We start from the raw sequence: 27022 nt of genomic DNA, 5'->3' as shown, positions 1-27022 counted from the left end.
CACATGCTCGTAGCATGTATTCAAGCGTTTGTATTGTCCTTTCGCTCTGCCCATCAGTTTGTGGATGATAGGCAGTACTCATGTCTAGACGAGTTCCTAATGCTTGCTGTAATGTCTGCCAGAATCTTGAAATAAATCTGCCATCCCTATCAGAGATAATAGAGATTGGTATTCCATGTCTGGAGACGACTTCCTTCAAATACAGTCGTGCTAACTTCTCCATCTTGTCATCTTCTCTTATTGGTAGGAAGTGTGCTGATTTGATGAGACGATCAACTATTACCCAAATAGTATCAAAACCACTTGCAGTCCTGGGCAATTTAGTGATGAAATCCATGGTAATGTTTTCCCATTTCCATTCCGGGATTTTGGGTTATTGAAGTAGACCTGATGGTTTCTGATGCTCAGCTTTGACCTTAGAACACGTCAAACATTCTCCTACATATTTAGCAACATCGGCTTTCATACCCGGCCACCAAAAATGTTTCTTGAGATCCTTGTACATCTTCCCCGTTCCAGGATGTATTGAGTATCTGGTTTTATGAGTTTCTCTAAGTACCATTTCTCTTATATCTCTAAATTTTGGTACCCAAATCCTTTCAGCCCTATACCTGGTTCCGTCTTCCCGAATATTAAGATGCTTCTCCGATCCTTTGGGTATTTCATCCTTTAAATTTCCCTTTTTTAAAACTCATTGTTGCACCTCCTTTATTTGAGTAGTAAGGTTATTATGAATCATTATATTCATAGATTTTACTCGAATGGGTTCTCTGTCCTTCCGGCTCAAGGCATCGGCTACCACATTTGCCTTCCCCGGGTGGTAACGAATCTCAAAGTCATAATCATTCAATAATTTAATCCACCTACGCTGCCTCATATTCAATTGTTTCTGATTAAATATGTGTTGAAGACTTTTGTGGTCGGTATATATAATACTTTTGACCCCATATAAGTAGTGCCTCCAAGTCTTTAATGCAAAAACAACCGCGCCTAATTCCAAATCATGCGTCGTATAATTTTGTTCGTGAATCTTCAATTGTCTAGACGCATAAGCAATCACCTTCGTTCGTTGCATTAATACACAACCGAGACCTTGCTTTGATGCATCACAATAAATCACAAAATCATCATTCCCTTCAGGCAATGACAATATAGGTGCCGTAGTTAGCTTTTTCTTCAATAACTGAAACGCTTTCTCTTGTTCATCATTCCATTCAAATTTCTTCCCTTTATGCGTTAATGCAGTCAAGGGTTTTGCTATTCTGGAAAAGTCTTGGATGAACCTTCTGTAGTAACCAGCTAGTCCTAAAAACTGGCGTATGTGTTTCGGAGTTTTCGGGGTTTCCCACTTTTCAACAGTTTCTATCTTTGCCGGATCCACCTTAATACCTTCTTTATTCACTATGTGACCGAGGAATTGAACTTCTTCCAACTAAAATGCACACTTTGAAAACTTAGCGTACAATTCTTCCTTCCTCAATACTTCTAACACCTTTCTCAAATGTTCACCGTGTTCTTGGTCATTCTTTGAGTAAATAAGTATGTCATCAATGAAAACAATGACAAACTTGTCAAGGTATGGTCCACACACTCGGTTCATAAGGTCCATGAACACAACTGGTGCATTAGTTAAACCAAACGGCATGACCATAAACTCGTAATGACCGTAACGTGTTCTGAAAGCATTCTTTGGAATATCATCTTCTTTCACCCGCATTTGATGATACCCGGAACGTAAGTCAATCTTTGAATAAATAGACGAGCCTTGTAGTTGATCAAATAAGTCGTCGATTCTCGGTAGTGGGTAGCGGTTCTTGATGGTAAGTTTGTTCAACTCTCGGTAGTCGATACACAACCTGAATGTACCATCTTTCTTCTTGACAAACAAAACAGGAGCTCCCCACGGTGATGTGCTTGGTCGAATGAAACCACGCTCTAAAAGTTCTTGTAATTGGCTTTGCAGTTCTTTCATCTCGCTGGGTGCGAGTCTGTAAGGAGTACGAGCTATTGGTGCAGCTCCTGGTACAAGATCTATTTGAAATTCAACGTATCGATGTGGGGGTAATCCCGGTAATTCTTTCGGAAATACATCGGGAAATTCTTTTGCAATGGGAACATCATTGATGCTCTTTTCTTCAGTTTGTACTTTCTCGACGTGTGCTAGAACAGCATAGCAACATTTTCTTATTAGTTTTTGTGCCTTCAAATTACTAATAAGATGTAGCTTCGTGTTGCCCTTTTCTCCGTACACCATTAAGGGTTTTCCTTTTTCTCGTATAATGCGAATTGCATTTTTGTAACAAACGATCTCTGCTTTCACTTCTTTCAACCAGTCCATACCGATTATCACATCAAAACTCCCTAACTCTACTGGTATCAAATCAATCTTAAATGTTTCGCTAACCAGTTTAATTTCTCGATTCCGACATATATTATCTGCTGAAATTAATTTACCATTTGCTAATTCGAGTAAATATTTACTATCCAAAGGCGTCAATGGACAACTTAATTTAGCACAAAAATCTCTACTCATATAGCTTCTATCCACACCCGAATCAAATAAAACGTAAGCAGATTTATTGTCAATAAGAAACGTACCTGTAACAAGCTCCGGGTCTTCCTGTGCCTCTGCCGCATTAATATTGAAAACTCTTCCGCGGCCATGTCCATTCGTGTTCTCCTGGTTCGGGCAATTTCTAATAATGTGGCCCGGTTTTCCACATTTATAACAAACTACATTGGCATAACTTGCTCCGACACTACTTGCTCCGCCATTACTCGTTCCGACACCATTTGTTCCTTTCGTTCTATTAACCCCTGGTCCGTAGACCTCACACTTCACCGCGCTATGACCATTTCTTTTACACTTGTTGCAAAATTTGGTGCAGAACCCCGAGTGATACTTTTCACACCTTTGGCATAGCTGCTTCTGATTGTTGTTGTTGTTGCGGTTATTATTGTTGTTGGGATGATTGTTGTAGTTGCTGTTGTTGTTGTTGTTGTTGTTGGGCCGTTTATTGTAGTTGCGATTGATGTTGCGATTGATGTTGCGATTGTTGGGATAATTGTTGCGATTATTGTTGTAATTGCTGTTGTTGTTGTTGTTGTTGTTGTTGTATTGGTGATTCTTATCACCGTTTTCCTCCCACTTCCTTTTGACTTGCTTCACATTGGCCTCTTCAGCAGTCTGTTCTTTAATTCTTTCTTCAATCTGGTTCACTAGTTTGTGAGCCATTCTACATGCCTGTTGTATGGAGGCGGGCTCGTGTGAACTTATATCTTCTTGGATTCTTTCCGGTAATCCTTTCACAAACGCGTCGATCTTCTCTTCCTCATCTTCGAATGCTCCCGGACACAATAGGCACAATTCTGTGAATCGTCTTTCGTATGTGGTAATATCAAATCCTTGGGTTCGTAACCCTCTAAGTTCTGTCTTGAGCTTATTGACCTCGGTTCTGGGACGGTACTTCTCGTTCATCAAGTGCTTGAATGCTGACCACGGTAGTGCGTACGCATCATCTTGTCCCACTTGCTCTAGATAGGTATTCCACCATGTTAACGTAGAACCTGTGAAGGTATGCGTAGCGTACTTCACTTTGTCCTCTTCAGTACACTTACTTATGGCAAACACCGATTCGACCTTCTCGGTCCACCGTTTCAATCCGATCGGTCCTTCGGTTGCATCAAATTCCAAAGGTTTGCAGGCAGTGAATTTTTTGTAGGTGCATCCTACACGATTTCCTGTACTGCTAGATCCAAGGTTATTGTTGGTATGTAGCGCAGCCTGTACTGCGGCTATGTTTGAAGCTAGAAAAGTACGGAATTCCTCTTCATTCATATTCACGGTGTGTCGAGTAGTCGGTGCCATTTCCTTCAAAATAGTCAAATGGAACCAGTTAATCATACAGAATATTAAAAGTAGTTAATAGTATTTCGTAGCATAATATGAACTCATTTATAAAAGCTTTTTCTTCATATTAGCGTTTTATAAGTTTAAATTCGGGTAGTACCTACCCGTTAAGTTCATACTTAGTAGCTAATATACAATTCAACTACTACAATTCTATATGAAAAACTGATTATAATAATATTTCGCGTTCAAACTTTTACACAATATTTTACAAACTTACAATACCGCTTATTTTACATATAGCATGAAATATAGCACACAATAAATTTGATACAAGATGGTTGTGAAGATAATTCTAGCTAGTACACAAGTCGTTCAGCAAAGGCAATAAAGACACGTAATTCATACGTCCAGAAACAAGTCATGCATTCTGGTTTTACTAGGATTACTTCCCATCTTTGGTCTTGTGGAACATAACCTTTATGGCCGTTGATAAGACATCGTGTTGTAACGTCGTCAAAGGGACGAGGGTTACGTAATGTCCAACAGTCCCGTAACAATCTAAAAACCTCATTTCTTACCCTAATTACCGACTCCGTCACTCGTGGAAACGTTTTGTTTAATAGTTGTAGCCCGATGTTCTTGTTCTCACTTTGGTGAGAAGCGAACATTACTAATCCGTAAGCATAACATGCTTCTTTATGTTGCATGTTAGCCGCTTTTTCTAAATCAAGAAGTCCAATATTAGGATATATTGAGTCAAAATAATTTCTTAACCCATTGCGTAAAATAGCATTTGGGTTCCCCGCAATATATGCGTCAAAGTAGACACATCGTAACTTATGGATTTCCCAATGTGATATCCCCCATCTTTCGAACGAAAGCCTTTTATAAACCAAGGCATTCTTGGAACGTTCTTCGAATGTCTTACAAACTGATCTCGCCTTAAATAGTTGTGCCGAAGAATTCTGACCGACTCTAGACAAGATTTCATCAATCATGTCTCCGGGTATGTCTATTAAAATATTGGGTTGTCTATCCATTTTGTGTTTTTATACTGTAAAATAGACAAGAGTTAGATTCATAAAAAAAAAAATACTTATTAATACAAGCAATTTTTACATATATCATAAAGCATAAGCACATTGTATTACATATATTACACCACACGAATACAACTATCTTATTCCGACTTGCTTGTTTCTTCTTCTTCGGTTTTGGTTCGTTTTGCCAAGTTTCTAGGGATATATTATGTTCCCCTAATACGAGCCGTCGTTTTCCACATTGGTTTAGAAAAATCTGGTGGTTTAGAGGTTCCCGGGTCATTGTTACAACTTAAGGACTTCGGGGGTTGACGATACATATAAAGTTCATCGGGGTTGGAATTAGATTTCTCTATTTTTATGCCCTTTCCCTTATTATTTTCTTTTGCCTTTTTAAATTCAGTTGGGGTAATTTCTATAACATCATCGGAATTCTCGTCGGAATCCGATTCATCTGAGAATTGGTAATACTCCCAATATTTTGCTTCCTTGGCGGAAACACCATTGACCATAATTAACCTTGGTCGGTTGGTTGAGGATTTTCTTTTACTTAACCGTTTTATTATTTCCCCCACCGGTTCTATTTCTTCATCCGGTTCCGATTCTTCTTCCGGTTCCGATTCTTCTTCCGGTTCCGACTCTTCTTCCGGTTCCTCTTCGGGAACTTGTGAATCAGTCCACGAATCATTCCAATTTACATTTGACTCTTCATTATTATTAGGTGAGTCAATGGGACTTGTTCTAGAGGTAGAAATCTATCACATAATATCAAACGCGTTAAGAGATTAATATACCACATAATATTCACATGTTAAAAATATATAGTTTCCAACAAAATTTGTTAAGCAATCATTTTTCAAGTAAACACGGTCGAAGTCCAGACTCACTAATGCATCCTAACAAACTCGATAAGACACACTAATGCAAAATTCTGGTTCTCTAAGACCAACGCTCGGATACCAACTGAAATGTCCCGTTCTTATTGATTAAAAACGTTCCATATTAATTGATTTCGTTGCGAGGTTTTGACCTCTATATGAGACATTTTTCAAAGACTGCATTTATTTTTAAAACAAACCATAACCTTTATTTCATAAATAAAGGTTTAAAAAGCATTACGTAGATTATCAAATAATGATAATCTAAAATATCCTGTTTACACACGACCATTGCATAATGGTTTACAATACAAATATGTTACATTGAAATCAGTTTCTTGAATGCAGTTTTTACACAATATCATACAAACATGGACTCCAAATCTTGTCCTTATTTAAGTATGCGACAGCGGAAGCTCTTAATAATCACCTGAGAATAAACATGCTTAAAACATCAACAAAAATGTTGGTGAGTTATAGGTTTAACCTATATATATCAAATCATAATAATAGACCACAAGATTTCATATTTCAATACACATCCCATACATAGAGATAAAAATCATTCATATGGTGAACACCTGATAACCGACATTAACAAGATGCATATATATATCTCCATCATTCCGGGACACCCTTCGGAAATGATATAAATTTCGAAGTACTAAAGCATCCGGTACTTTGGATGGGGTTTGTTAGGCCCAATAGATCTATCTTTAGGATTCGCGTCAATTAGGGTGTCTGTTCCCTAATTCTTAGATTACCAGACTTAATAAAAAGGGGCATATTCGATTTCGATAATTCAACCATAGAATATAGTTTCACGTACTTGTGTCTATTTTGTAAATCATTTATAAAACCTGCATGTATTCTCATCCCAAAAATATTAGATTTTAAAAGTGGGACTATAACTCACTTTCACAGATTTTTACTTCGCCGGGAAGTAAGACTTGGCCACTGGTTGATTCACAAACCTATAACAATATATACATATGTATCAAAGTATGTTCAAAATATATTTACAACACTTTTAATATATTTTGATGTTTTAAGTTTATTAAGTCAGCTGTCCTCGTTAGTAACCTACAACTAGTTGTCCACAGTTAGATGTACAGAAATAAATCGATAAATATTATCTTGAATCAATCCACGACCCAGTGTATACGTATCTCAGTATTGATCACAACTCAAACTATATATATTTTGGAATCAACCTCAACCCTGTATAGCTAACTCCAACATTCACATATAGAGTGTCTATGGTTGTTCCGAAATATATATAGATGTGTCGACATGATAGGTCGAAACATTGTATACGTGTCTATGGTATCTCAAGATTACATAATATACAATACAAGTTGATTAAGTTATGGTTGGAATAGATTTGTTACCAATTTTCACGTAGCTAAAATGAGAAAAATTATCCAATCTTGTTTTACCCATAACTTCTTCATTTTAAATCCGTTTTGAGTGAATCAAATTGCTATGGTTTTATATTAAACCCTATTTTATGAATCTAAACAGAAAAAATATAGGTTTATAGTCGGAAAAATAAGTTACAAGTCGTTTTTGTAAAGGTAGTCATTTCAGTCGAAAGAACGACGTCTAGATGACCATTTTAGAAAACATATTTCCACTTTGAGTTTAACCATAATTTTTGGATATAGTTTCATGTTCATAATAAAAATCATTTTCTCAGAATAACAACTTTTAAATCAAAGTTTATCATAGTTTTTAATTAACTAACCCAAAACAGCCCGCGGTGTTACTACGACGGCGTAAATCCGGTTTTACGGTGTTTTTCGTGTTTTCAGGTTTTAAATCATTAAGTTAGCATATCATATAGATATAGAACATGTGTTTAGTTGATTTTAAAATTCAAGTTAGAAGGATTAACTTTTGTTTGCGAACAAGTTTAGAATTAACTAAACTATGTTCTAGTGATTACAAGTTTAAATCTTCGAATAGGATAGCTTTATATGTATGAATCGAATGATGTTATAAACATCATTACTACCTTAAGTTCCTTGGATAAACCTACTAGAAAATAGAAAAATGGATCTAGCTTCAACGGATCCTTGAGTGGCTCGAAGTTCTTGAAGCAGAATCATGACACGAAAACAAGTTCAAGTAAGATCATCACTTGAAATAAGATTGTTATAGTTATAGAAATTGAACCAAAATTTTAATATGATTATTTCCTTATATTAGAATGATAACCTACTGTAAGAAACAAAGATTTCTTGAGGTTGGATGATCACCTTACAAGATTGGAAGCGAGCTAGCAAACTTGAAAGTATTCTTGATTTTATGTAACTAGAACTTGTAGAATTTATGAAGAACACTTAGAACTTGAAGATAGAACTTGAGAGAGATCAATTAGATGAAGAAAATTGAAGAATTAAAGTGTTTGTAGGTGTTTTTGGTCGTTGGTGTATGGATTAGATATAAAGGATATGTAATTTTGTTTTCATGTAAATAAGTCATGAATGATTACTCATATTTTTGTAATTTTATGAGATATTTCATGCTAGTTGCCAAATGATGGTTCCCACATGTGTTAGGTGACTCACATGGGCTGCTAAGAGCTGATCATTGGAGTGTATATACCAATAGTACATACATCTAAAAGCTGTGTATTGTACGAGTACGAATACGGGTGCATACGAGTAGAATTGTTGATGAAACTGAACGAGGATGTAATTGTAAGCATGTTTGTTAAGTAGAAGTATTTTGATAAGTGTATTGAAGTCTTTCAAAAGTGTATAAATACATATTAAAACACTACATGTATATACATTTTAACTGAGTCGTTAAGTCATCGTTAGTCGTTACATGTAAGTGTTGTTTTGAAACCTTTAGGTTAACTATCTTGTTAAATGTTGTTAACCCAATGTTTATAATATCAAATGAGATTTTAAATTATTATATTATCATGATATTATCATGTATGAATATCTCTTAATATGATATATATATACATTAAATGTCTTTACAACGATAATCGTTACATATATGTCTCGTTTAAAAATCATTAAGTTAGTAGTCCTGTTTTTACATATGTAGTTCATTGTTAATATACTTAATGATATGTTTACTTATCATAGTATCATGTTAACTATATATATATATCCATATATATGTCATCATATTGTTTTTACAAGTTTTAACGTTCGTGAATCACCGGTCAACTTGGGTGGTCAATTGTCTATATGAAACATATTTCAATTAATCAAGTCTTAACAAGTTTGATTGCTTAACATGTTGGAAACATTTAATCATGTAAATATCAATCTCAATTAATATATATAAACATGGAAAAGTTCGGGTCAGTACATATAACACCAGCAAGTCTAACAGCGGAAGCAACAACGTCTAAGTACCTGAGAAATACATGCTTAAAAAGTCAACACGAATGTTGATGAGCTATAGTTTGATTGTAAACAATAATGTAATGTAGACCACGAGATTTCGTATTCAAAACAGTATGAAAAGTATATGCTTGTCCGTGGGCACCCGGTAACTAACTTAACGTAAAATAAATATCACCCCCTAAAAGTATACTTGGCGAGTGCGTATGTTCTCGAAGTATTAAACACCCGTTAAATGCTAGCGCGACTAGCCCGAGTGGGGATGTCAAACCCTATGGATCCATATCTAATATTCGCGTTCACCGGTTCAAAAACCAATGATTAAACGTTATCGTGCTAAGGGGAATCTTTATGCCGTTATATCACCCACACATATATAAAGTTTAAGTACACGTGTCTAGTATGTAAAACATAAAAAGCGCATGTATTCTCAGTCCCAACAATAGTTAAAGTAAAAAGGGAGCTATAACTCACATTGAATGTGCGGTAAAATCGATACGAAAACGTAAGCAAGTAGTAAGTCGGTCCAAACAAGTAAGTTGGTCGATCCAAAAGGTCCTCAACCTAGGTCAATGGTTGCTAAGTCAGTAAATTGTCCCCAAAAGTTTAAAAGTGAATAAATTAAGTCTTAAGTATCATCATCATCATCATCATTTGTAAAAGATAAAGTAAGTTTTTAACAAGAATAGAGATAGAAACAAAGGGCTAACTTCGGACAGCTTCTACGACCTCTATAAAAACTGAAATGACACGCGGCCAGTGGCCAAGGCTCCGTTTGTGTGTCCTCTTACCGCTATCCAATTTTCAGATCCTAACTCGATGTCGTTTGACCGTGGCGATGGTTCAAGCGTGAGTAGGTCAGAAATTTCAGCACGTCGTTACGAAGGCGTAGTGATTTTCGGAAGGCTATAAATCCCAAACCGTATATCGGATTTAGGCGAGTCTTGAACGAAAAGCCATCTACTCAAACCGAACTATCTGAAAATCAGCTTTCCAGAAGTCTCAGGAGTATGATCAAACCCCGAAAAATAGAAACAAGTGCTCCAGTGGGTTTCTTGGTGCTTGATGCTCATCACGGTTCTCATCCTTGATGCGTATAAGCCTCAAGTTTACAACTCTTTGATGTTTTAGCATCATTACGATCAAATTTTAACCATAAACACACAACTAAAAATAAAAACTAACTTTCTATAAGTTTTGAACATCAAAGTTGTCTCTTTATTGTATAAACACAATAAAGCTTCAACCTTTGTCATTTTGACACAAGTTTATGCATCTTCATCATATGAGATGATGAAGTGTAAGACCCGATTATTTTTAGTGTACATATGTGTATATAAGTGTAATGTACGGTACTTGAAACGGGGTTCTGTTGCGTGTATTTAAAATACAAAAGGAGCTGGACTGGCAGGGTTGCGCGCCGCGCGGCCTTGTGGCGCGCCGCGCCAACTGTCTGTGACAGATCCCTTTCTCTTTTTAAATTAGATATTTTGGGGGTATTTTGGTAAATTCACATCAAGGCCGAGTTTAATGCTTGGTTCAGTAGTTTGGGAGCTCATTTACTCCCTTGTTCACCAACCTTATCACCTCCCAAATTATTTTAGTGAGAGAGTGAGTTTTAGAGAGGGAAAGCTCACTTTGAAGAGGAAGAAGAGGGTTTCTTGCTAAAGCCCAAGTTCTAAAGTTGTTCATCTCGTCATTATCTTCGTTTTGGTAGTTGTGGTATGCTCTAATCTTAATTCCTTTGTTTAATTCGATTTAGGGCTAGGGTTTGAGTCAAAGGTGGATATAAAACCCACTTTTGGTTAATTTTGGGTATTCTTGGGTAATTTGGGTCATATAGACTCAATATTGAGTTACCTAGGGTTTTGGAAGTGTTAATTGATGTTAGAGAACCCTAATTAGCTAGTAAGAGGGTTAGAACACCATGATTTATGTAAATGGGTGTAAAAGGGTTAGTGGTTGACCCAAAAATGGGTAGGTTGACTTTGAAAGTGCCAAATGGGTCAAATTGAACTTAAGCTAATTAATATGTGTAGTTGAAGCCTAAAACTAATGTTAAAATGTGTAAAGAACCTACTTTGGTTAATGATAGGGTTTTGTGATGAGTTAACCCGATTTTAGGGTTAAGGGTGCAAATGGGTCGGATTTGCACCATAGGTCAAATTGGCTCTAGGAGTGAGCTTTAGAGTGTTGACCAACTTGAGTTATGATTTTGATATTGTGATAAATGTAATAGGTGCGTTACATTGAAGTGTTCAAGCTCGGTTATCTTTCGACAAGAGATTTTGAGGTGAGTGGAATATCTATATATGTATGTATATGATTTATGTACCGTGTTGATGGTGTCACATAGCCGTTTTGTGACCAAGGTAGTGGGACTTAGCCGTATTAGTCCATGTTTTGTACTAAGGCACATAGCCGTGTTTGTGCATTTAGTGGCGAGTAATAGCCGTGTTTTACTCCCACGTTGTTATTTGAGTTACCCGTACACATAGCCGTGTTGGTGTACGAAAGCGTGAGTAATAGCCGTGTTCTACTCACATTGAGCAAGTGATGCCATAGCCGTTTTTGGAACACTTGAGGGGTGATGCCATAGCCGTTTTTGGAACACCTCGGGGGGTTAGCATGCCATAGCCGTTTTTGGAAGCTAACGAATGTTATGAACATCGATGACTTGTTTCGCGAAGTCGTTCCCTAGCGAAGAGATTGGTTAACCATGATTTATTGTTGTTCATACTAGCATTTGATTATTGTTATGAGTATTTATGCTATGATTATTGCTAGTGATACGTTTGGTGATACTAGCTTGCTTATCGAGATTTGTTATGTGTTATTTGATATCGTGGACGCGTGTGGGTAAGTTGTATATGCATGTATATATATGTTTTACTCACTAAGCTTTGCTTACCCTCTCGTTGTTTACTATTTTTATAGGTTCCGGTGTGGACAAGGGTAAGGGCATCCGGTTGGATTAGAGATCCCGTCTTGTTTAGTGACGCTTTTGGGATGTGATGATTTTGGAGTTTGACCGAGACTTGGGTAGTTTAACCCCAAACACCATGCTCGTTGTATCGTTTGACAATTAAACTTTTTGTGGTCGAAACTCTAATTTGTATTAAACATTGTATTTTGAACTTAGTGGCGTTTTGGGCACGTGTGGGCCCCACTCTGTAAAACTCGCTCAAACCTTAGTTATGTGCTAGTTTTACATATATGAATGTATGGTTAAAAGCGTTTTGGCTAAAAATGTCGGGAACTAGTCAAACATTTTCGTTAAATAGACTTCCGGGGACAGCGGGCTGTCCAGAGGATTTGGCGCGCCGCGCGGCCATCTGGCGCGCCGCGCAGATGGCCTGCACCAGAAAATTTTTTTTTTTGTGTGAAATTTCGTCGTGTTTGGTCGGTTACGGTTTGGGTTGTTACAAGTGGTATCAGAGCATGGTCTAAGGGATTTAGGTGACTTGAGATAGGCGCCTAGACTTAGACTTTGTGTGCGTGTTTATGCGGGACTTGTAGGACTTTGGGTCGGATCGGTATGATTAGTGCATAGGTTTATGTGAACTAATCATGCGCTATTTGTTTGTGTTGTGTTTAGCAATCATCAAGCGAGATGGACGTTGTACTAGCGAGTTAGCGCGACGTGCTTGCGTGGTAATGACTAGCTACCATTACTACGGGTGCAAATCGGGTCAAACAAGCAATGTACGACGATTGTTGAGCAAGATGGGGTAGTGTGGTGTATACGTATGTAATTGGGTATAATTGTCCTTTCGTTTCATGGTTTAACCTAATTCGTTTTATAGAATGAAGACGAGAAACGGTCCTGATCATGAAAACGGGAGTACAAGTGAAGACGCCGAGTTCTCGACCAAGGTCGAGGCCGTCTTTAAGAAGTTGAAATCGGATTTTCTTGCGGATGTCCGAAGGGTCTTCCAAGAGTCGGTCGATGGGCAAGTGACCGAAATGATAAATGAACGATTGAAGGCCACTATTGAAGAGGCCCTTGATGCTAGAAACGTTTATCCTCGAGGTGAAGGGGGTGATGGAAAGAGAGACTTCCACTACAAAAATTTTAAGGATACTCAACCTCCGACGTTTAATGGGGTGAGGGATCCGTTGAAAAGTACTTGTTGGATTTCGGACATCGAGGGGGCCTTCCGTACCGCGGAGTGTCCTCCCGAGAAGAAGGCGAGGTTTGGGTCTAGCATGTTACGTGAAGAAGGCAAGTTGTGGTGGGATGATAAAATCAATTTGTATGGCGAGGAGCAATGCATGGGCTTGACGTGGGAGGAGTTCAAGAAAGAGTTTTTCAAGGAATACCGAACTTCATCCGATCTTGATCGAATTCGGGACGAGTTGCATCATTTGCAACAAGGTTCCATGGATTTAGTTACCCTCAAGTCTACATTCTTGGCAAAGACTCGTTTTTGCCCGGAGTATGTGGGTGATGATCATAAGCTTATGAAAGATTTTTATCGTACTTTGAATGCCGACTACAAGAGCAAGATTAGCCGGGGTATGGCTAAGACTTTCGATGAATTGTTTGAGTTGGCTCGGGGTTTTGAGCCGGAGGTGCCTAGGAAGAGTGATTTTGTTTTCTCGAAAAGGAAGTTTGAAGGTTCGAGCTATTCGAATTTTTCAAACAAGAAGTCTAAGAAAGGCACCGAGAGCGTTAATAGTGTGAAGAAAGGTGGCACGGGTACTTTTGCGCCCACTTGTTTTAATTGTGGGAAGTCGGGTCATTACGCCCGTGAATGCACGGCCAAGACGGTTACGTGTTTTAATTGCGGTAAAGTGGGGCACAAGAGGCCGGAATGCCCCGAGTTGAATAATGATCATGTTAAGAAGATTGAGAAGGCGGCGGGGTCGGCTAGAGGGCGAAACTACTTGATGACGAACGATGAAGCCAAACAATCCAACGAAGTTGTTTCAGGTACTTTCATGGTTAATTCTAATCCGGCAAGGATTCTTTTTGATAGCGGTGCAAATTTGTCGTTTGTGTCTCCTAAATTTGTGCCTAAACTTGATAGTCCGCTAGCTAAGTTAAGTCGTCCAGTAGAAGTCGAAATAGCGGACGGCAAGACGGTGCTAGTGGTTGATGTGTGTAAAAATTGTGATGTTGTTTTTGGTGCCGAAACTTTTAAAATCGATCTTATTCCAATGACCTTGGGCGACTTTGATATCGTTGTTGGTATGGATTGGCTCGATCGTTATAGAGCCAATATTGCATGCCATGATAAGTGTATTCGTGTGAAGACCCCAAGTGGGGGAGAAATGATTATTCATGGCGATAAGAGAAGAAGACCGGTGCCGATATGCACTTTTGCACGGGCACGTCGTTCCGTTGTTACCGGTGGCACGGCTTTCCTTGCTTATGTTGTTGATACTCGTAATGAGCCACCACCTATTCGTGAAATTCCGGTAGTTAATGAGTTTGAAGACGTTTTTCCGGATGAGTTACCGGGTGTTCCGGCGGAAAGACAAGTCGAGTTTCGCATTGAGTTGGTTCCGGGGGCTACTCCCATTGCTAAAACTCCTTATCGTTTAGCACCAACGGAAATGCAAGAGCTATTGAATCAAATTCAAGAGTTGCTAGAGAAGGGTTTTATCCGACCGAGTGCTTCGCCGTGGGGCGCTCCGGTCTTATTTGTGAAGAAGAAAGACGGTAGTATGCGTATGTGCATTGATTACCGTGAGTTGAATAAAGTGACGATCAAGAATCGTTATCCACTACCTAGGATCGACGATTTGTTTGATCAACTTCAAGGCGCAACGTATTTCTCTAAGATCGACCTACGGTCCGGCTATCACCAAATGCGGGTCCGTGAGGAAGATATTGAGAAAACGGCTTTCCGAACGCGTTACGGGCATTATGAATTTGTAGTTATGCCCTTCGGTCTTACGAATGCACCGGCGGCATTCATGGATCTTATGAACCGGGTGTGCCAACCTATGTTGGACAAGTCGGTTATTGTATTCATTGACGACATACTAGTCTACTCGAAAAGTATGCACGAACATGAACGTCACTTACGTGAAGTTTTGAAGACGCTAAGAAAAGAGAAGTTGTATGCAAAGTTCTCTAAATGTGAATTTTGGCTAAGGGAGGTTCAATTCCTTGGTCACATTGTGAACGAAAGCGGTATCCAAGTGGATCCGGGGAAGATTGAGATGGTGAAGAGTTGGGGACGACCGACTACGCCCACGGAGATCCGAAGTTTTCTCGGATTGGCCGGTTATTATCGTCGGTTTATCCAAGACTTTTCTAAGATTGCTTCTCCATTAACAAAGTTGACGAGGAAGAGTGCTAAGTTCAATTGGGAAAACGAGCAAGAAATTGCTTTTCAATTATTGAAAGAGAAGTTGTGTCAAGCTCCGGTGTTAGTGTTACCGGAAGGCGTCGAAGACATGGTGGTTTATTGTGATGCTTCCTTAAATGGGCTCGGGTGCGTTCTTATGCAAAGGGGTAAAGTCATTGCTTATGCCTCTCGACAATTAAAGGAACACGAAACGAGGTACCCGACTCATGATCTTGAAATGGCGGCGGTTGTGCATGCGTTGAAAATTTGGCGCCACTACTTGTATGGTGTCAAGTGTACGATATATTCGGATCATAAGAATTTGAAACACCTTTTTACTCAAAGGGATTTGAATTATCGTCAACGTAGATGGATGGATGTGGTGAAAGATTACGATTGTGAGATACTTTACCATCCGGGTAAGGCGAATGTGGTCGCGGATGCGTTAAGTCGAAAGACTCAACATCCGGCGATACGTATAACATCGTTACGATTGATTATCACTAACGACTTTCTTGAAAAGATGGTTGAAGACCAAATAGAGGCTTATGTTCACGATAAGCACACGGAACGAATTGTGGGCCAATCGGAGTTTATTACTATGGGTCCGCGGGGTTTGTTGTCCTTTCAAGGAAGGGTATGGGTGCCTAAGACGGGTGATTACCGACGGGTGCTACTCGATGAAGCACATAAGTCGAAATATTCCATTCATCCGGGCGCGACGAAAATGTATCATGACTTGAAGAAAGATTATTGGTGGCCGGGCATGAAACGCGATGTTGTAAAATACGTCGAACGATGTGTTACTTGTTTGCAAGTTAAAGCCGAGCATCAAAAGCCGTATGGTAAGTTGCAACCGTTAGAAATCCCGAAGTGGAAATGGGAGCACATTACCATGGATTTCATCACTAAGTTGCCTAAGACGGCGAGGACTCAATATGATTCGATTTGGGTTATAGTGGATCGGTTGACGAAAAGCGCTTTGTTTCTTCCCATTAAAGAAGCAATATCGTCGGAGGCCTTGGCTAAGTTGTTTATCAAGGAAGTGGTCTCGCGACATGGCGTTCCTATATCTATTATTTCGGATCGAGATACCCGTTTTACATCTCGATTTTGGGAGAAGTTTCATGAAGATATGGGTACACAATTAAAGCTGAGCACGGCGTATCATCCCCAAACGGACGGTCAAACCGAACGTACGAACCAAACTTTGGAAGATATGTTACGGGCGTGCATAATTGATTTTGGTGGTAGTTGGGATGAGCATTTACCCTTGGTGGAATTCTCATACAATAATAGTTTTCATACTAGTATCGGGATGCCACCTTACGAGATGCTTTATGGCCGAAGGTGTCGAACTCCCATTTGTTGGGGAGAAGTGGGTCAAAGAGAAATCGGAAGTACCGATTTGGTTTTAGAGACGAATAACAAGATTGATATTATTCGCGAACATTTGAAAAAGGCTCAAGATAGACAAAAGTCGTATGCCGATAAACGTAGACGAACGATCGAATTCCAAGAGGGCGACATGGTAATGCTTAAGGTTTCGCCATGGAAGGGTATTATTCGATTTCGAAAACGGGGAAAGTTAGGTCCTCGGTTTATTGGGCCGTTTAAAATCTTAGCTCGTGTTGGTGAAGTTGCATATCGATTGGAATTGCCCGAAGAGCTTGCGGGGATCCATAACACGTTTCATGTTTCTCACCTCCGTAAGTGCCTTGCGGATGATTCTTCATGGATGCCTTTAGATGAAATTGAGCTAAACAATAAGTTGGAGTATGTTGAAGAGCCAATTGCAATACTTGATGAAAAGGTCAAGAGGTTGAGGCATAAGGAGGTTAGGACTTTTAAAGTTCAATGGCGGCGGAATAAGGGTTCCGAGTTCACTTGGGAACCTGAAGAGTTTGTGTTGGTTTATCTTCCCGCTTGTCATGCGGCATGGATTGCGAGGTCGCAATCCGAATAAGTGGGGAAGAGTTGTAAGACCCGATTATTTTTAGTGTACATATGTGTATATAAGTGTAATGTACGGTACTTGAAACGGGGTTCTGTTGCGTGTATTTAAAATACAAAAGGAGCTGGACTGGCAGGGTTGCGCGCCGCGCGGCCTTGTGGCGCGCCGCGCCAACTGTCTGTGACAGATCCCTTTCTCTTTTTAAATTAGATATTTTGGGGGTATTTTGGTAAATTCACATCAAGGCCGAGTTTAATGCTTGGTTCAGTAGTTTGGGAGCTCATTTACTCCCTTGTTCACCAACCTTATCACCTCCCAAATTATTTTAGTGAGAGAGTGAGTTTTAGAGAGGGAAAGCTCACTTTGAAGAGGAAGAAGAGGGTTTCTTGCTAAAGCCCAAGTTCTAAAGTTGTTCATCTCGTCATTATCTTCGTTTTGGTAGTTGTGGTATGCTCTAATCTTAATTCCTTTGTTTAATTCGATTTAGGGCTAGGGTTTGAGTCAAAGGTGGATATAAAACCCACTTTTGGTTAATTTTGGGTATTCTTGGGTAATTTGGGTCATATAGACTCAATATTGAGTTACCTAGGGTTTTGGAAGTGTTAATTGATGTTAGAGAACCCTAATTAGCTAGTAAGAGGGTTAGAACACCATGATTTATGTAAATGGGTGTAAAAGGGTTAGTGGTTGACCCAAAAATGGGTAGGTTGACTTTGAAAGTGCCAAATGGGTCAAATTGAACTTAAGCTAATTAATATGTGTAGTTGAAGCCTAAAACTAATGTTAAAATGTGTAAAGAACCTACTTTGGTTAATGATAGGGTTTTGTGATGAGTTAACCCGATTTTAGGGTTAAGGGTGCAAATGGGTCGGATTTGCACCATAGGTCAAATTGGCTCTAGGAGTGAGCTTTAGAGTGTTGACCAACTTGAGTTATGATTTTGATATTGTGATAAATGTAATAGGTGCGTTACATTGAAGTGTTCAAGCTCGGTTATCTTTCGACAAGAGATTTTGAGGTGAGTGGAATATCTATATATGTATGTATATGATTTATGTACCGTGTTGATGGTGTCACATAGCCGTTTTGTGACCAAGGTAGTGGGACTTAGCCGTATTAGTCCATGTTTTGTACTAAGGCACATAGCCGTGTTTGTGCATTTAGTGGCGAGTAATAGCCGTGTTTTACTCCCACGTTGTTATTTGAGTTACCCGTACACATAGCCGTGTTGGTGTACGAAAGCGTGAGTAATAGCCGTGTTCTACTCACATTGAGCAAGTGATGCCATAGCCGTTTTTGGAACACTTGAGGGGTGATGCCATAGCCGTTTTTGGAACACCTCGGGGGGTTAGCATGCCATAGCCGTTTTTGGAAGCTAACGAATGTTATGAACATCGATGACTTGTTTCGCGAAGTCGTTCCCTAGCGAAGAGATTGGTTAACCATGATTTATTGTTGTTCATACTAGCATTTGATTATTGTTATGAGTATTTATGCTATGATTATTGCTAGTGATACGTTTGGTGATACTAGCTTGCTTATCGAGATTTGTTATGTGTTATTTGATATCGTGGACGCGTGTGGGTAAGTTGTATATGCATGTATATATATGTTTTACTCACTAAGCTTTGCTTACCCTCTCGTTGTTTACTATTTTTATAGGTTCCGGTGTGGACAAGGGTAAGGGCATCCGGTTGGATTAGAGATCCCGTCTTGTTTAGTGACGCTTTTGGGATGTGATGATTTTGGAGTTTGACCGAGACTTGGGTAGTTTAACCCCAAACACCATGCTCGTTGTATCGTTTGACAATTAAACTTTTTGTGGTCGAAACTCTAATTTGTATTAAACATTGTATTTTGAACTTAGTGGCGTTTTGGGCACGTGTGGGCCCCACTCTGTAAAACTCGCTCAAACCTTAGTTATGTGCTAGTTTTACATATATGAATGTATGGTTAAAAGCGTTTTGGCTAAAAATGTCGGGAACTAGTCAAACATTTTCGTTAAATAGACTTCCGGGGACAGCGGGCTGTCCAGAGGATTTGGCGCGCCGCGCGGCCATCTGGCGCGCCGCGCAGATGGCCTGCACCAGAAAATTTTTTTTTTTGTGTGAAATTTCGTCGTGTTTGGTCGGTTACGGTTTGGGTTGTTACATGAAGACTTGATTTTTATCACCATAAAGATCATAAAAAGGTTCCAAGTAAGTGAGATCTACAATAATAACTTAGATCTCAAGTGTTAAGAAACCCTAAGCTAGAAAGCTTGGATTTTTACAAGATTAATGAGACCATAAGCTAGAAAGCTAAGATCTAGTAAAAGTAATGAGATCATAAACTTAAAAAGCGTAGATCTAAACAAAATAATGAAACCCTAAGCTAGAAAGCTTGGATATTTAATGTTCTTGAAGATCCTTAAAGCAAAAAGCTAGATCTACAAGTTACATGAAGATCATAAACACAAGTTTTGATCTTTTAACAAAATAAAGTGATCTTAAGCTTCAAAATGTAGATCCAACAAAGTAATGAAGATTCAAAGCTAAAAAGCTTGAATCTTTCATGTTCTTGAAGGATTCAAATCAAAGTTTGAATCTATAAGATATAACAAGATCAAAAAGCTAAAAAACTTGATCCTTTGATGATGATGATGATGTAAAAATTAAAGAAGAAAAAGAAGAAGAAATAAAATTCAAGAACTTACAATTTTAGTGTGAGAAAGATTAGAGAGAGAATTAGAGAGCAAATGTGTGTAAAATGAGAATTAAAGGAAGTGTGAAATGAAAGAATAAGGCTTGTATTTATAGTGGTGGAGGTGGTGCTTTATGTCTCCAAAACCATAGGCCAAGGGGGGACAAGGGGACAACTTTTTGCTTTTTGCATGGTGGTGGTCTAAAGGTGGTGCTTGTTGTTGAGATCTCATGCAACATGTGTAGTAATGGTTAACAAAAATACTAGTACGTTGGCTCTTCTTAATGGATTTTTGTCCTACACCTTAATGGGTCATAAATCTATTAAAATTGGGCTAGCTTAAAAGTCCATTAGCTAGAGTAGGGTGGGCTTAAGTCCATTAAGGTAGAAAATCCATTAAGACTAACTAGTGTGCATTAGTAAATTACTAAGCATAATTAAGAAACCATCAAGCCAAGTAATTGTTATTAAAAAATAACAATTAGTATTACGTAGTCATAATATTCCAATTATGACAAAAGTTAAACGTGTACAAAGTAAGTAGCTCGTTCAAAACGACAAGTGACACTAAAGGTCGTAAAAACATTCGAGGATCAAGTTAAGTGATTAAACACTTAATAACACGTTGTAAGATATTAACGAAAGTAATTAATCATGAATAAAGATCCCAGAGCATAAACTAGCTCAGTACGCACATATACGCAGATTCGTGAAAGTATAGAGCACAAAAAAATATAAGTCGAAAAAGTCGGGTAGTTACATAGTTGAAGAAAACGGATAACCAATACCTAAGAATGCATTCCCTATGTTTAGATTTACGGGTCCCCCAAGTTTCCACCAGTTATACACCTTTTCCCAAGTCTCAAAGGCCGCCTTACAGGAACAAGGAATGTTCAACACTTTCCAATCCATCATCACATACCGGACAACGGACCGTTCTTAAATCAATGCCGCGTTTATCTAGTTCTACTCTTGTTGGTACCCGATTGTATCTAGCTCGCCAAATGAATAATTCCACCTTTGGTGGTGCCAAATTGTTTCGAAGAGTGGCGATTGAATTTGCTTGATTTACAGAATCCTTCTAAGCAATTAGTGTAGAGAAGGCGTTTACAGAAAACGATCCATTTAGAGATAAAGTCCATATCCAATCTTCTTGACCTGAACTACAAGGGACAAAACTAGATAGAATATTAGTAAGATTGGTGACGTCCCCTAGTAATCTCCCCGAGATACTACGGGACCAACACCAATAATTATTAATACGGTTATCTTCCAAACGTACCCGGTCAAAAACGGTAGTATTTTTTATCATGGTCTTAGCGGTATAGTCTATTAAACTTATCTTTTAGTGTAAAATCCCCAAGCCACGTTTCCTCCCAAAACTTTATTTCTTTATCATCCACTACTAAGAATACGAAAAATAAATAATCTAAAAGAAATCAGTTTGAAAAATAATCATGAATTTTGTATATTCTTTCTTTTTTACATATAGAAACATAAACAAATTTTTTTGAACATCATGAAATATTTATTAAAATAAGAAAACAAACAACACAAATTACAATAGCGTATGTCTTTTTCTCTTGTATAATATGTCGTGTTTATCTCTTGTATATTTCCGAGGCTGTAGCATGGAATGTGTATATGTAACCATGCTTCCACGAATGTAAATTTTCGTGCTTCCTCTTAATGAGATTTCTTGATTTCAAAAATAATAATAATAATAATAATAATAAATAAATAAAATAACATTAAAAGTCAATTGTTCCAACAAGCATTATTTCTACCTCTATTAATAATCTTGTACTTAATAAAGTATGTTGTTTGTTAAAAATATGAAGATTCTTTACATATAACAACAAGTATAAAGCTATCTTCCAAGGAAGTTGTAAACAGAGTAGAACTATAAACCACGAACCACGTAATTTCTACACGGGAAGGTCATATATTTTTTTTTCTTTCTAATTATTATTATTTAAAGCCATGAATTTTTATGGTAAATTAGAAGCTATTCTCCGAGACAAACAAATAGATTTTGGGCCCAAACCATTTAAAATCTTCAATGTTTGGCTCGAAAATAAAGAGGTCGAAAAGGTAATAATACAAGGCTGGAATAAACAGGTAAATGGTTCGAGGCTTGATTGTAAGTTTAGAAACAAACTTAAGAATATCAAAGAATCGTTACGTGAATGGAGTCGACATCAGTATGGGACCTTAGATATTGAGCTGGAAAATGCCAAAAATAAGGCATGTGCACTGGAAAAGAAAGCCGAGGAGTGCAATTTATCGGAGAATGAACATGAGGAATGGAAAAAAGCAAGAGAGGACTGGTTTCAAAAAGAAAAAGAAAAAGGTGAAATGTTGAAACAAAAGGCCCGTTTAAAATGGGCGATCGAGAGAGACGAAAATAGCAAATTTTTTCACTCCTCAATTAAAAGACGAAATAACAGAGGTAATATTAGAGGTCTGTTTATAGATGGCGTGTGGCAAGAAAATCCGAATGCCATAAAAGATGAAATATTCGGTTACTATAAAAAAGTTTTTGAACAAACTCAAAACACTGAAGTCAATGTAGACAGCCTTCGAGACCTAAACTTCAACAAGCTGACAGAAGCAGAGGCTGCTACACTTGAAGTAGAATTCAGCGAAGGTGAAATATGGGAGGCGATTAAAAATTGTGAGGATTCAAAAGCCCCAGGGCCCGATGGTTTTAATATGAAATTCTTCAAGAAATTTTGGTGGCTCATAAAGGACGATCTTAAATAAGCAGTCGACCTGGTTCTGGAAAAATGATTCGATATCAATGGGATGCAATGCTTCATTCGTGACACTAATTCCCCAAAAGAAAAACCCGAATAGCCTTAATGATTACCGACCTATTAGTTTAATAGGTAGTTATTACAAGATCATAGCAAAAATCCTTGCAAACCGGCTTCTAAAACACATTAGTAAAGTAATTGGTTATGAGCAAAGCGCATTTATAAAGGGGAGACAAATTCTCGATAGTATACTCATTGCTAATGAAACCTTGTTAGATCAGAAGCGACAAAAGAAGAAATGCTTAATGTTCAAAGCCGATTTTGCAAAAGCCTTCGATAGTCTAAATTGGCAGTTCTTATTCTTAATTCTTGAATGCATGGGGTTTGGCTTAAAATGGATAAGGTGGATGAAAGAGTGTCTCAAATCCGCTACGGTGTCAATTCTCGTGAATGGCTTACCAACAAAAGAATTCAATCTTGGTAAGAGCGTTCGACAAGGCGATCCATTATCACCATACCTCTTCATAATGGCCGCCGAAGGGTTAAACTTACTGGCTAAAAAAGCGATCGAGGTGGGACTAGTAAAAGGTGTTGAGGTTGGAGAAAATAGAGTTATTGTATCGCACTTTCAATACGCGGATGATACTATTTTCTTTGGCGAATAGAGTAGACGCAATGCACACAACCTAATGAAACTCTTAAAATGCTTTGAGAAAATCTCCGTGTTGAAAGTAACTTTAACAAAAGTTGCTTGTACGGTGTTGGTATTCAAAACGAACCGATCTTGGAATTGGCAAACCTAATGGGTTGTGAATTTGCATCCTTCCCTTCTATGTATCTCGGATTGCCAATCGGAAGTAAAATGAATATATTTAAAGAATGGGACTTGTTGTTGAGAAAATCAAGAAAAAATTAGCCGATTGGAAAGCAAATTCGATGTCTTTTGGTGGTCGTGTTACTCTCATAAAGTCGGTACTTAGTAGCATCCCGTTGTATGCCTTCTCCCTATTCCGCGCTCCATCATGTGTCATCCACTTGCTCGAAGGTTTGAGACGTAATTTTTTTTAGGGTGGGTCGGGGGAAAATCGAAAATGGCTTGGGTAAAATGGGAAACAATTTTATCTCCTTATGGGAAGGGCGGGCTAAATATTGGATCTTTAAAGGCAAAAAACCTAGCTCTCTTAGGAAAATGGTGGTGGCGCTTCCGGAAGGAAAATAGTGTTTTTTGGGTTAAAATTGTCAAAAGTATACATGTTCGGGGCGGGGGTTAAATGACGGCGAATATTCACAAACCAACAATGGCTCAATTTGGGATGGAATTAAAAGCATTAATATAGATTTAACTAACATTAGTATCCAGTTTGCTAAATCTTTTTATAAAGTTGTATGTGATGGTGAAGATACCCTTTTTGAAAAGATATATGGATCGGTGAGCAGGCCTTATGTGTTCGTTTCGAAAGACTCTTCAAAACAGATTGCAACATAGATGTGATGGTAAAAGAAAGAATTATAAAGCATGGATCGAGCTGGAGTACATCATGGAATTGGTGCAGGCCACTGATGGGCCGAACAACATTAGAATACGATGAACTGCAGAACATATTGTCCGAGTTCAGATTTGCCGATAGTGATACTGATACATGGAGTTGGTCACTAAGTCGTAACGGGTCTTTTTCGAGCTATATTCTTCGAGAACTCATTGATGACAGAATACTCAACACAAATGCAGGAAATGAAGAGACACTCCGGAACAAGTTACTTCCTCAAAACATAGAAATTTTAGTTTGGCGGGCACAAAGAAATAGACTTCCGATTAGGCTAGAATTGGACAAAAAAGGGATTGATCTAGACTCGGTAAGATGTCCGGTTTGCGATGAGGATTTAGAATCGTTAGAACACATATTGTTGACATGTAAACATGCTAAGGATATTTGGAGTCGTGTTTATCGATGGTGGGGAAAATCACAACCAACTAAATTGAACATATCAGAACTGTTTAAGGGTTCGACCGAATCGAGCAATGTCGACCCAAATAGCAACATTTGGCAGACAATCATTTGGGTGAGTGCATACAAGATATGGCAAAATAGGAATAACAAGATTTTTCGCAACTCATTCTGGACGGTCCCAATGGCATTTCAAGAAATTCAAACATCTACTTTCGAGTGGATCTCTAATCGTTCGAAAGCTCACAAATTCTCGTGGCAAAGATGGATCTCTACACCTAATGTCTTCGGTGATCATGGATAATTGTTCCATAGCAACAGCAGCCATTCGTTTAGTCTAATTCATATGTAGGCTCGTTTGTTATGATCTATAGTTTTTGTAAATCTATGTCATACCTCTCAAGTATGACTTTGATGTATTATGTTTATATGCATTAATAAAATATCGTGGCTTTTCAAAAAAATAAAAAAATAAAATAAAATTAGAAGCTAGAAAATAAATAATAAAATTTAAAATTAATTAATTAAAATACTACTCATATAAGGATACGAAAAATATATAACCGAAAAGAATTCAATTCAGAAAATAATCATGTATATTGTATATTGTTTTGCATTTACGTAAAGACACGTAAGCAATTATCCTATATACTGTACCAAAAAAATGAGCTATTTACTGTTTACGGGGTTAAAAACGTCATTTTATTATTTCAAGAGTATTTTGTATTGCAAATCTAAAGCATAAAAAATAATAGTAACATAATAAAAGATCTAGAATGTTGGAATGGATCTGTAATTCTGTATCATATAAAAATAAAGTTGTTTAGAATCCATATATACTATACATAAATTATAATTAATCAAGGATTATAATGATTAACTATTCAATTTAGATAGCGCTGCTAAGTGTCATAAACAATATCTTTGATAGATAAAGTGATGCTGAATATTCTAAGAATAAAATAAACTACGTAAAATAATATTATGTATTGTAGTGTATTATATCTATATCTGTATTCATATATCTAAATAAAATTATAATATAGTCTACAGAGTAATGTTATAAGTAATTAAGTTAGACCTAAAACTAAACTTACTTATTGTATGAATTAAATCTTTATTATCTCTTAATATCACTCAATCAATTTTTTTTATAAATAAAATCGTGCTTTTAATTGAATTTAGACCTACAAATTTAGTCTTACTAATCTATTTTATATAACATTAAATAATTTTATGAGAAAATGACAAAAATAATAAACATATAACCTTTAAAAAAATGAAAAAAATAAAATTATTGTATCAACTTATTTCAGACTATATATATATATATATATATATATATATATATATATATATATATATATATATATATATATATATATATACACACTAGGTTTTTGAGCATGTGCGTTACACGAGTGTATAAAAAACCGTGCAAAAAATGTAATTTTTCAGTTCATATTGGTATATAATAACGATATCAAAAAAATATGAAAAGTATAAGAATTTTTGTGAGCCCGTGATGTAGACAAATTTTAAAATATTCTTTTAAGTTTAAGAGTCCGTGTTGTTGGCAAATTTTAAAAATTTCTTTTGCGTTTAAGAACCCGTGGTGTTGATGAATTTTAAAATTATATTTGAGTTTAAGAGCATGTGATGTTCACAAATTTTAAAAGTAGTTTTCTATGATGTTAATAACTTAATGTCTACAATTTTTTCTCTCACCATTAATATTTTTTTAATATATAAATTACATATTATATACACAAAAAGATTATTTGTCCATCAATTTCGTTGATTAAATATCAAATCATTTTCAGTTAAAAAAAAAGAATTGATACACAATACACAACCGTTTGTCAATTGGTATTCGACCATTAATTAGTAATCTGTATCATTTAACGCTTTAGAAAGTATATACTTATATAAATTGGAAATAGAATAATGAAACAAAAACAGAAGAGCTTTTTAAGTGCCGTAAATGAGGCATAATTTCTAGATGACTTTCAAGTTGTCAAATATTACGAAGGTGCCATTGAACATGTCATAATCTACATACGATATATATATTTTATATTTATTGTTTTTTATATAATAATTGTAAATATTATAGATATAATCTATACATATAAAAATTCATAAATAACTTTCAACCATAATTCACAAAAAACTTTTGGTTTAAAAATTCATGATATATATATATATATATATATATATATATATATATATATATA

General features: G+C 37.1%; 2 protein-coding genes across 2 annotated transcripts; both read left to right on the top strand.

Annotated features, from left to right (window-relative positions):
• Window positions 1-22063: 22063 nt before the first annotated feature.
• Window positions 22064-22846, top strand: LOC139845099 (uncharacterized). The gene has a single exon (XM_071835325.1). The coding sequence runs from the start codon at window positions 22064-22066 to the stop codon at window positions 22844-22846; it is 783 nt and encodes a 260-aa protein (XP_071691426.1).
• A 1484-nt stretch (window positions 22847-24330) lies between these two features.
• On the top strand, window positions 24331-25089 carry LOC139845080 (uncharacterized). Its single transcript, XM_071835306.1, has one exon. The coding sequence runs from the start codon at window positions 24331-24333 to the stop codon at window positions 25087-25089; it is 759 nt and encodes a 252-aa protein (XP_071691407.1).
• The last annotated feature ends 1933 nt before the right edge of the window (window positions 25090-27022 follow it).

The sequence above is a fragment of the Rutidosis leptorrhynchoides genome, chromosome 1 (genome assembly GCF_046630445.1).
Source record: "Rutidosis leptorrhynchoides isolate AG116_Rl617_1_P2 chromosome 1, CSIRO_AGI_Rlap_v1, whole genome shotgun sequence".
Lineage (NCBI taxonomy): Eukaryota > Viridiplantae > Streptophyta > Magnoliopsida > Asterales > Asteraceae > Rutidosis > Rutidosis leptorrhynchoides.
The sequence above is the reverse complement of the archived record's forward strand: the minus strand, read 5'-3'. Positions and strand labels throughout refer to the sequence as shown.